The 10,165-nt window shown below is 40.9% G+C and overlaps 3 protein-coding genes across 5 annotated transcripts in view; 1 reads left to right on the top strand and 2 right to left on the bottom strand.

Annotated features, from left to right (window-relative positions):
- si:ch211-180a12.2 (uncharacterized) overlaps nt 1-458 on the bottom strand; it is a 52,335-nt gene extending 51,877 nt beyond the window's left edge. The window contains exon 1 of one of the 2 annotated variants that reach the window (XM_032502393.1): nt 239-458. In XM_032502393.1, coding sequence (XP_032358284.1) covers nt 239-359 — 121 coding nt within the window. In that variant the 5' untranslated portion in view covers nt 360-458. The remainder of the gene's footprint in view (nt 1-238) is intronic. The other variant, XM_032502395.1, reaches the window with a different exon arrangement.
- A 1,173-nt stretch (nt 459-1,631) lies between these two features.
- Nucleotides 1,632-5,479, bottom strand: aldoab (aldolase a, fructose-bisphosphate, b). Its single transcript, XM_032502511.1, has 7 exons — nt 5,346-5,479; nt 3,930-4,048; nt 3,383-3,649; nt 3,129-3,289; nt 2,506-2,764; nt 2,165-2,364; nt 1,632-2,060 (listed from the first exon to the last, which is right to left on the bottom strand). The coding sequence occupies exons 2-7, from the start codon at nt 4,039-4,041 to the stop codon at nt 1,968-1,970; spliced, it is 1,092 nt and encodes a 363-aa protein (XP_032358402.1). The 5' UTR covers nt 4,042-4,048; nt 5,346-5,479; the 3' UTR covers nt 1,632-1,967.
- Nucleotides 5,480-8,485: 3,006 nt separating this feature from the next.
- The window catches only part of LOC116671445 (integrin alpha-X), a 15,706-nt gene continuing 14,026 nt past the window's right edge, over nt 8,486-10,165 (top strand). For both annotated transcript variants that reach the window (XM_032502741.1, XM_032502742.1), the window contains exon 1: nt 8,486-8,695. In XM_032502741.1, the coding sequence (XP_032358632.1) occupies nt 8,659-8,695 (37 nt within the window). In that variant the 5' untranslated portion in view covers nt 8,486-8,658. The remainder of the gene's footprint in view (nt 8,696-10,165) is intronic.

A 10,165-nucleotide genomic window follows, 5' to 3' on the forward strand; every position in this document is an offset into this window, starting at 1 on the left:
GACATAGAATCCTGCACTACTGTACACATGCTCACTGTAATGGTCCACTACGAGTCAGACAAGAAGAAAGCAGTCTCATTGCTGGGTCTATTAAACAACTCATAGAGACAGCCTTGTCACAATGTCAACACTCACTCCCCCCGAACATCTAACACCAGTAACAACAGAGAAACAAACGTTGGCCCAATTAGGAACAACAGAATCCGTTTAGTGATTTACCGAAAGAAGAAAAGCTTACTGGCAGGTACAGAATAGGAAGGCAGGTCCAGGTCCAGGTCCAGGTCCAGGCCCAGGCCCAGGCCCAGGCCCAGGCCCAGGAATGAGGGGCAGAGTAACAAAAGCTCCAAAGCAACAAACATAGTGAGTAAGTATCAAAGGGGTGGACAGGCAGGTAATGAACACTGGGCTGGTATATACTGAGAGGCTGATGAGGTAATGAGATGCAGGTGGGAAGGTGCCAGGGTTGATGAGAAAAGTGGTGTATACTTTCTTACTGGGAAAGGCACCTTCACCTGCATCACCTGCATCCTTCTGCCATGCTTGAGTTAAAACATACAGTGCATATATTTAGATGAGCAAACAACAATCCGTTCTTTGAATAGTGTGTCCCCAACCTACTACACATAGTTTTTGTTAGAAAGGTGTTGATCCAACTTTGTGTTCAATTTGCATTTGTTTCTTTTACACACAGTTAAAAACACCTCTAGGACCTGAATATCAAGTTCTAAATGGCAGAACTTATTGCATGGCTGTTGTATTGTACAGAGCTATCAATTGATGATTGACAATTCAGACAATGATCAATAGTGAAGTGCTTGTACACCATTGAGAGGTGTGTTGTCAAGTGGTTCCTTTAAAGTTCTTCAAGGTTTCTGAAGATGACTCGCCTTTTTCACGACTTTGCTTTCAGTTAAACAATACTGAGGAAGTGTCAACTGTCAACAAACCTGTTTGTTTATCTCTCGTTCCTACAGGGTAAAGGGCTCAGGGTAAGCACGGTGTATGATGCCGATGCTCTGTCTGATTGTGGGCTGGCACCTCTGAACACAAAGATAGTGATTGGTGAGAATGTTTCAGCTGGGCCATGAACCTGGCAGGTCAGCATGCATATTAATTTTAGGGCGATTCACATCCGTGGAGGGACCTTCCTCAGTGACCAGTGGGTACTCACAGCAGCCTGCTGCATCATATTGTAGGTATCTGTTGCCTTAATGAACTCAGTGATGGGAAACCCTATGGTTAAGAACAAAGCCACTCTTCACTATTAGCTAACACACGATTGGTAGCCATTTCCGGGTTCAAGTCAGCATTACAGGAGTTTAACTTCTCTTTGGTAGAACTGTAGAATTAGTTTTCTCGGGCTGGAATGCAAATAAAGAACACAGACATGGTAGTTATGTTCATAATGCGATCATTTCAGGGTTCATAAAAAGTGCAAGATGTCCGAGTTCTCTATTACAGTTGTTTATTGGAAAAAATTACTTATCTTTTTATTGATTGGTGTTTATATTTTTCTCTGTCATAGTATTATTATCAGGCTCCAGTGGTTCCTGTTTCTTACTGTACTGTTGTTTGTATGTGAGCATAAAATAATGTTGTGCAAAGACTCAAAAACTCAAAGCAAAGCAGCATGTTAGGGGAAATATTTTAATCCATGGTACCAGTATAAATTATATACTGCACTTTAGACTAGGAAAAAAAATACTTTTGTAAAAACAGTGTGGGAATCTTCACTTCAAAATGTTTTTAAAAATAAAAGGTGAGGGAATGGAAGCAGAACATTTTTTTTCAGAATCTCCTGGCTGCAGCAACAACCCAAACAAAAGTTTTCTCTTTCGCTTTTGACCAATATGCTGCCGTTGTTCAAAAGCAGTTTCATAGGCAGAGCCCACGAGGACATGGCCTTTTCCATGATAACATAATACTGGTGGGAAGAAGGTGGAAAGGAAAATGATGACTGTCCATGCTTAATAAGCGTGGTTGGCCACAAACAATGACTCTCCGCCGGCAGTGCTGGCGCCAGAGGGAGAATATTTGCCCTGGCAGGCCTGGTGGTTAGCCTGTAAAAGAAAAAAGGGACTAGTATTACTGAATTCAATGTACAGTATTGGAGTTTGGTTTTCACAATCCATATAGTTCTCTGAGCAAAACTGCTGTCACATACCAGAGCTCTCTTGATGAACTCCTCCTGGCATGCTTTTCCATTCTCCTTCTTGCCGCCCCAGGCTTTGAGGGCAGAGGCCTGCAGGGCACGGCCGTATGAGAAGGTCAGGGCCCAGGGCCTGTGCAAAGGGCACTGGTTCATGGCGTTCAGGTTGACGGAGGCCTCCTCCTCACTTTGGCCACCAGACAAGAAGGTGATGCCTGTACACATACACGAAGAGCGTTAGAGTTTAGTAACACACTTCTCCAGACATTTAAGTGAATGGCATGCAGAATATTGTGTCCTCAAACTTAGTAAATGTGTGCATGTCAACAAGAGTGTATTGAGTGCATCCAGCTCACCAGGGACTGCGGGGGGCACAGTGCGGCGCAGGGCAGTAACAGTTGCCATGGCAATCTCCTGGTTGTTGTACTTGTGTGAGCTGGAGTGTCCGGGGGTAACCATGTTGGGCTTGAGCAGGGTGCCCTCCAGGTAGACGTGGTGGTCGGACAGGGCCTTGTAGACGGCAGCCAGGACCTTCTCAGTGACGTACTGGCAGCGCTTCAGGTCGTGGTCACCATCAGGGAGAATCTCAGGCTCGACAATGGGGACGATGCCGTGCTGAGGACGGCAGAGACAAAATGAGTCTAAATGACTGTTAGCATGACAGGGGTGGGTGGGCTGTCAAAGGCAAGACATACTGTATGTTTTGTATTAGTTTCTCATTGTTTCAGTTGTTCCTAGATTTGAAAAGGTTTTAGCGAGTTGTTTTGTCATTTTTTGAAGTTATAACAGAGACTTTATAAATACATTCTTTATTGATGTAATCCAGAAACTATCTTGCTCAGAGGTTAAAACGGCTACTTTCATCACTCATCACTGTGATTCAACAACAGTAGAAATAGATAAAACAAATGTGATTTCTTTATTGGAAAAAGAGGCCGCAGTTCTATGGTGATTTGTAAAATTAGATCTGTTGTATTACCATCTGGCAGATGCTGGCATAGCGGGCCAGGACATTGGCGTTTTCAACGATGGCCAGTCTTGAGGGAGTGGTGGGGGTGATCTTCAGCACACAGCGCCACTTGGCAAAGTCAGCGCCATCTTTCTTGTACTGGGCGCAGCGCTCATACAGTCCATCGAGACCTGTGAAAGAGGTAGAGGACACACCGGATACATTAGACAAAAAATGTTTAAAGATGTTGACTTGTTTTGTGTCCAAAGCTGTTCTTCGCTCACCCTGGGTGGTTGTCTCGCCGTTGGTTCCGGCCAAGGGAACAACACCTTTGTCGACCTTGATGCCCACCACCATGTTTCTTTCTTTAAGGTACTGGGTGAAGGGCTTGCCATCGTCGGTCTTCTGGTACATGGTCTCATGGAAGAGGATGACGCCACCAATGCAAGGGTTGATGCGGTCATCAGCGGTGAAGAGGAGCTGGCGGTACAGCCTCCTGTTCTCCTCAGTGTTCTCAGCATTGATGCTCTGGAAGCGCTTGGCCACGCTGCCTAAAGGTTGTGGAGACATAAGACAGATGAAAACTGGATCCACCTGGGGACTTCACTGGTGTGTTTGTTTGAGCTTTTGCCAATGTTTGTTTTCAAAATGTTTTTCACGTTTTATTTTTTAAATCTTTTTTTATCACACAAACACATGCCAGCTGTGTAGTTTGTAGACATTGGCATGAGTAATATGAGTCATGAGTCAAACTACTTGCTTTTCAAGATGAATGGTGGCTTTCTTTAAAGCTAATATTAAACTAAAGTAAATTTTCTTGAAGTTCTTTACCTGTGGACTCGTCTGCGGCAAGGATTCCCTTGCCTGTAGCGACAATCTTCTGAGCAATATCGCTGAGCTCCTTCTTCTGCTCAGGAGTGAGGAAAGGGTATGCGTGAGGCATCCTGACTCTAGGGGGAAGAAATAGGATGAGATGATAAGAAAGTATTCAGGTGACTAATAAGCAAGACACAATCTAAAATCAGACCGAGATACAAGGGCAAAAGTTCAACAAAATCCAAGCTGCAAAGCCAGACATTTGGTTTCCCATGCATTCGCATGCATTCACATGGGAAACCACAGCCCCAAACTGCTACAGAAAAAAGGAAACACTGTGAGTTAAATGTGTAAAGGAAGTGGTGAAACAAGAGTATGTGTTCTGTCTTTTTAAAAATCCCACCAGCTGGGGCCCAGACCATGTGACTGCAATTGTTGCAGCTATAACTGCTCTAGTACTGTAGGGAGTAATGTGCTGGGGTTACACACTACACCCCAGGCACAATATGCAATGGCACAGGGGATCCAGTGTCAGAGAGGCCTCCACTCTACTCTGCCCCACCCTTTACGTATCGGACCACTTTTTAAAAAACCTTGACAAGCATGTGGGTGACCTATTCCATTTTCAAGCCTCTTATGCATGACCTTTCCCTCCCCATTCCTCCTCCCTGCTCTTCTATCCCACACCTCCCACCCTTTTCACTATCAATTGGCTGGACTAAAAATACACAGTGAGCAGTGTAAAGCACTTTGGCTCAGCCATTGTTGAGAAGTCATGCACTCTACAGGAAGCTTAAGAAGCAGACAGCCAGGACAAATTTAGACAGTTTTACACAAGAAGTGAGTCACAACTGACCGAACAGACACAATGCAGTGGAAACTTTCATCAGATAAATACGTGTGTAGCAAGAACCATGCATGGAAGACAGATGAGTTGCTCAGTTATGACAATGTGGGTGTAACATTTCTATATGTTGAAATACACAATGCTGAGGGATAGTAGTTACTGAAAAAAGTAAATTATTTCACTGTTTTACTGTTTACTCTAGTTTTATTCCTTTTTTAACTTTGCTCTATGTTCTTGGTTTAATGTGTTTTTTATGTTTGTGCCATAGACTAGCACTTTAAATTTTGCTGTATGTACTTGTGACAATGACAAAAAAAAGTTAATTCTGATTCTTATGTATTATTGAAAGCAACAAGATATTTAAATCTGTTTTAGTGTGTCAGAATAAAGTAAGAAGAAGAAGAAGGTTTGCATGAGCTGTAAAAATAGGTGAAACATTACATCTGTATGGGAAATGCCATGCGCCTCACATACATATATATATACATAACTTTTCTGAACAAAACATTCAACAGGTAGCATAAAAAGCCAATTAAAGTAATGCATTAAACTCATAGTTGCCAGAAAATGTTCAGTTCTGTTACCTTTGAGGTTGGGAGGAGAGCTGAGAGAGAAGAAAGAGGGAGGGAGAAGATCCGGCTTTCGTCTGAGACAGCTCTCCAGCCCGCTGGCCCTTGTATTTATCCTTCCATTGTGACCCCTCACATTTCAGCTGCCCGAGCTATAAAAAGAACAGGACGCAACTAGAGATGGCTCTTGACATTCAGAGAGAGTGGAGCTGGAGTAACATGGTGGTGAGCAGCCAGTGAAAGGGCAAAGAGTGTTTCAGTGAATGGCAGACAAAGCGATAAGAGTCAGCGGTAGTTAGGGTGGGAAGTATAAGTTAAAGACAAGTAGAAATGTTAAATGGAAGTATAATGAATAGGCAGACGTGTTAAACATCTTACCCAGGAATATTAAATAAAAAAGAAAATGCGCTGATTATCCTAACTTCATTCACTACCTTCTTCTTGAACAAAACCTACACATGTTTCAAGCCCATCCCTGCACCCTTTAGGCCTACATTCTAGTTTCAGGCATTTTCTATGACTATGTTGCAATGAATACAAGATTTCATACATGATTTGCGTGCAGCTAGTTGGGCACCCGGATAGTTCAGTTGGTGGTGCGGGCCTGAGTTTGGCTCCAACCAGCGGCCCTTTGCTGCGAGTCATTCCCCCCTCTCTCTCCCCTTTCATGTCTTCAGCTGTCTTGTCATGGAGAGGGGTCGAAAATGCCCCCAAAAACAAGTGCAGTTAGTTCAAAATTTGCTTTCTCCAAGAGTGTGGAATAAAAATGTCTCTCAGGTCAGATTCCGTGGCTGGTTCAGATGAGTTTTATTCACCGTACAGTGGAGAAAGAAGCTCACAAAACACTGTAGGTTTCTCTCTGACCCAAATTAATTTATATCCAGGGTTTTATACGAGGTAGCAGGAAACAACAGAATGAACAAAAGCTGAGAAGATATTCAACTCAAAAGTCTGTCTGAGTAGATATCTGCTTCAACTAATTAACCCGGTAAATTTGAGAGTTGCTCTGCAAGTCACTCTCAGTTACAACTAAGAGGGTTCTGGTGTCAACCGGGCTATCAACTAATCAAAAGTGCTTTGATTAGTTAAGGTGTGAATTTCTGTCGGAGCTGAACAATATGTCTCACTCACATTGACCATAGTGAAACGATTTGTTTTAACACTAAGCAAGAGATAGGCAGACAGACATGGTTAAACAAGAAAACACTAGTTTGTTGATCAGGTACAATAATAATAATAAAAATAAACCTAATCAGTAAACACGAAAGAGGATATTAGAATAAAATGAGACCAAAACTGTTAGATAATTCTTTTTCTACAAGGGCATCGCAGCACTCAGAGGTTATAGGAAAGGTTATTTGGAGGACACACACAAACACTCACACAGAGGCTCGGAGAGCACATGACAACATTGCTAACCTGCAAGGAGATATCTGATCCAGATTCGGCAACACGGTTCTCTGATCCTTGACTTTTTGGTGACCTTTCACGATGGTCTTTGCTCTGCAGCAAAGGGTCAACCGTTAAGCTGCACAGCACTTTGTATCTGTTAGGTTACACATTTGAAAGGATGTCACTATTTGCAACACTGATGTGCTTTGAGGCTTGTGGTTGTGCTGACAATAGTGACAACACTTTATCTCTGGTGAGCAGTTGCCGAAAAAAAGGGTCACTTCCTGAACAGAGGCTGTGGGCTGAATGAGTTGACATGCAGAATTAAGGGACATTTGTTTAGATTAAGTCAAGGTGTGAACTACATGGGAGGCTTGGTTCCTCTTAAAAAGACATGAGCTCCCCTGAAAGCATGATTTGTGACAATTTTTGGGGGGTTCCCTAAAATTTACTATATATAATTTCTGCCATGCGGCTTATTCGTCATGCATCATGCGTGACATTAGGCTATGAATGTGATCCGTCACATTCATGCAGTGAATTCCACTGCTATTCTTAATACTAATGATTGAAGTGACACAATACCAAAAACTTCACTCACTCTGCTTGTCTGCAGACTATACTGCTGCGTTATGCCGTATTGTGTCATACAGTACTGTAATGTAAGGTTTTGATACCAATGTGCTCATAAACTGGCTTATCATTGACATAAAGCAAGTAGGCCTACTTGCTTTAAGCTATGTATGCAGAACCATAGCTGGTCTTGTCAACAGACAAGCCAGGCAACTGCTTGGCTGATAGGACACAAAAATAGTAACAGGCAGAATACAAAACAAGACACAATGATCTGACAACAGACAAGGGGAACACAGAGACTAAATACAAGAGGTAACAAGATAACACGAGACAGGTGACACAAGGACTGGGAACAGGTGAAAGACATCAGACAACCACAAGGGCTCGGAAACTAAAAGCAGGAATTAAAACAAGACAAGACTAGACAGAAAAACAAGACTATCAAAATAAAACAGGAAACAAAACATGAGCAATCATAACAGTGAGGCTCTTACTATTTATGATGCAATTTTACAAAATCAGTATCTAATCAGCTGAATTATTTCCATTTTGTTTCCTTAGACATACCTATGGCATCTTACTGTAAGCAGGCCTTTAAGTCATACATTAAGTTAATGATTTAAAATTCACAGTAGGCACCATCTGCTAAACATTTTCTATTTCAAAATCATACATGAATGGGGAACGATTAAGTCAGCAGGTAATACATTTTTTTCCAACTCATATTGCCTGCACAGGCTCAGAGATGGGATAAAACAGTGCAGAGGAAGTTGAGTAAAAAGGAGAAATGGGCCTTTTTTTATTTTGGAGGCTTATTTTTAAACAGTGCTTCTATGAGTATTAATCTTTGGTAAAGTTGTGTCCGACAATCTAATTAAATATGTTTGAATATCATATGTTATGAGATTTAACTTTCTCTTTCCACGGCTAACAAAAGAACAGGTTAATAGCTCAAAGAAAGCAGGCAGATTGTACCTTAATGCATATTACAACTGAACACCCCTTACACCTTCTTGCTGCTGTGGATACTGTCTGGATGCTCTGAAAATAACTTTAAGAAATATGTGTGGGTAGTCTATGGAAATTTGTGCTCAAGTGTTCGGATCCAAATTAAGCAATACACATGCTTTGTGCAATCAAGTAACAACATACTGTGTGCTCATATAAAACAGAAAGTGTTACAACTCCTCCTTCATTAGAGTTCCTCTAACTAAGTTGCCTCTGCTCAGCGCGGCCACCCTTATGATTTCAGCACTTTGCTTACGACAGCCTCTCAATTGTTTCAGTGGAATAGTTGGGTCGCCAGAAAGCAGAATAGTTCCCAAGTAAACACACTAGTGCTTTGCATGGGAGCAGCACAATGGACTGGATAATTGCTACAACAATATTCTCGTCAGGTAAGACACATTTTTTCTTCCATTGTCTCTTAATACACATTTGTGTCAGCAGTGAAAATAGGCTTATTACATTCCACGACTTTAATTCCTAAGGTATATTTCTATGTAGCTTATTTGTGTTATTTTTTCAAACCACCAGGGCTAAAAGATTACTAACTGTAATAACAATTTAACATGATCAATTCCACATTTGAATTTCATTCTCATCAAACTACAGCACACAACTTCCTGTGTCCATTTGTGACCAGCTTTGTAAAATGATTTCCTCTATTTTAATTGTAGGATATGTTTAACCCCTGTCTGCCAACAGTAGGACTTTGTACAATTACAATTCAATTACATGTTGTGTAATTGAAGTGTAAAAGTGTGTGTGACCTTTTTTGCTTGATCCAGAAAATCCAGGACAAATACAGTTTTGTTTCTCGGTCTCAAGGTTAAAAAACTTTAACTAAATACTAGTTAATTGGCCAAAAGCTGTCTGTGTAATTGAATGTGTAATAGCCTAAATTCTGATAAATCTTTCTTTGTACATCTGCATAGTATCTCAACAGGTGAACAGTCTTCAGATTCTAAGTTATTGTTATGTTTGGATTAAAATTGACCAGAAACAAGCTGCAGCTGACGTTACTTCCCTCTTGATAGTTAACATGGTCATGTTTGCCCAACCTACACAACCTTTGAGACCAGTGTGAGATGTTGGTCCTGATATGTCTCTCACATTATCTCAAACCCCTTTTGCAAAAGCTGAAACATTTGAAGGTACCAATTGGACATCACACCTCTCAACGGTTTACAAGCATTTTATTTTTGATTATTATCACATTTAGACTTGCACTAGTATAAGGTAGGAGGGCAGTTACAGACTTCCTGCTGCCACCTTGGGGATGAATACTTATATACTGGTGGTTTTGAGATACAATCAAGACTATCTATTAGAGGAAGCTAGTGTTTGCAATGTGGTTATGTCCCATTATGTACTGTAGCCTTTGAGGAACAATTCAGTCAAGTGTTATCATGTTGACCTTTATTTCAAAAACTTCATGTTATGACCAAAAAAGGCAAAAGACTCACTGTCAGGAAATTCCATGTGAGGCAAATACAGAAGGAAGACATGCTACATGTTTCCATTTAAAGTAGTGGTTAGTCTCAGTATTTTTAAAGATGTAAAACAGTCTTTCTCCCTCTATTAAATAATGGATAAATACTACACAGAATCTGAATTAAAAGAAATGTGGATAATGTTCTGAAAAATGTCTTCTTCAATTTAAAAAAAAAGTTTATTAATGAAGAATTGTTAAGGGCTTTCTTGTTCAGATTCATAACATTTCTGACATTGGTGCTCCCTGTTATAAAAACAATATGGCAGACATCAATTCACGACATTATCATGTCTTATAAATGTACTGAAAGCAGCGCATAAAACATATGTATAAATATATGTATATGTATATATATATATATATATATATA

Source organism: Etheostoma spectabile, chromosome 21, assembly GCF_008692095.1.
Source record: "Etheostoma spectabile isolate EspeVRDwgs_2016 chromosome 21, UIUC_Espe_1.0, whole genome shotgun sequence".
Taxonomy (NCBI): domain Eukaryota; kingdom Metazoa; phylum Chordata; class Actinopteri; order Perciformes; family Percidae; genus Etheostoma; species Etheostoma spectabile.

Bases quoted from the DNA above. Each gene is read 5' to 3' on its own strand.
- aldoab (XM_032502511.1), bottom strand. From the start codon at position 4,041: ATGCCTCACGCATACCCTTTCCTCACTCCTGAGCAGAAGAAGGAGCTC. The intron at 3,290-3,382 runs GTGAGCGAAGAA...CCTCTTTCACAG, and splicing joins CGGCGAGACAACCACCCAGG to GTCTCGATGGACTGTATGAG. The intron at 2,765-3,128 runs GTAATACAACAG...TGCCGTCCTCAG, and splicing joins ATGCCAGCATCTGCCAGATG to CACGGCATCGTCCCCATTGT.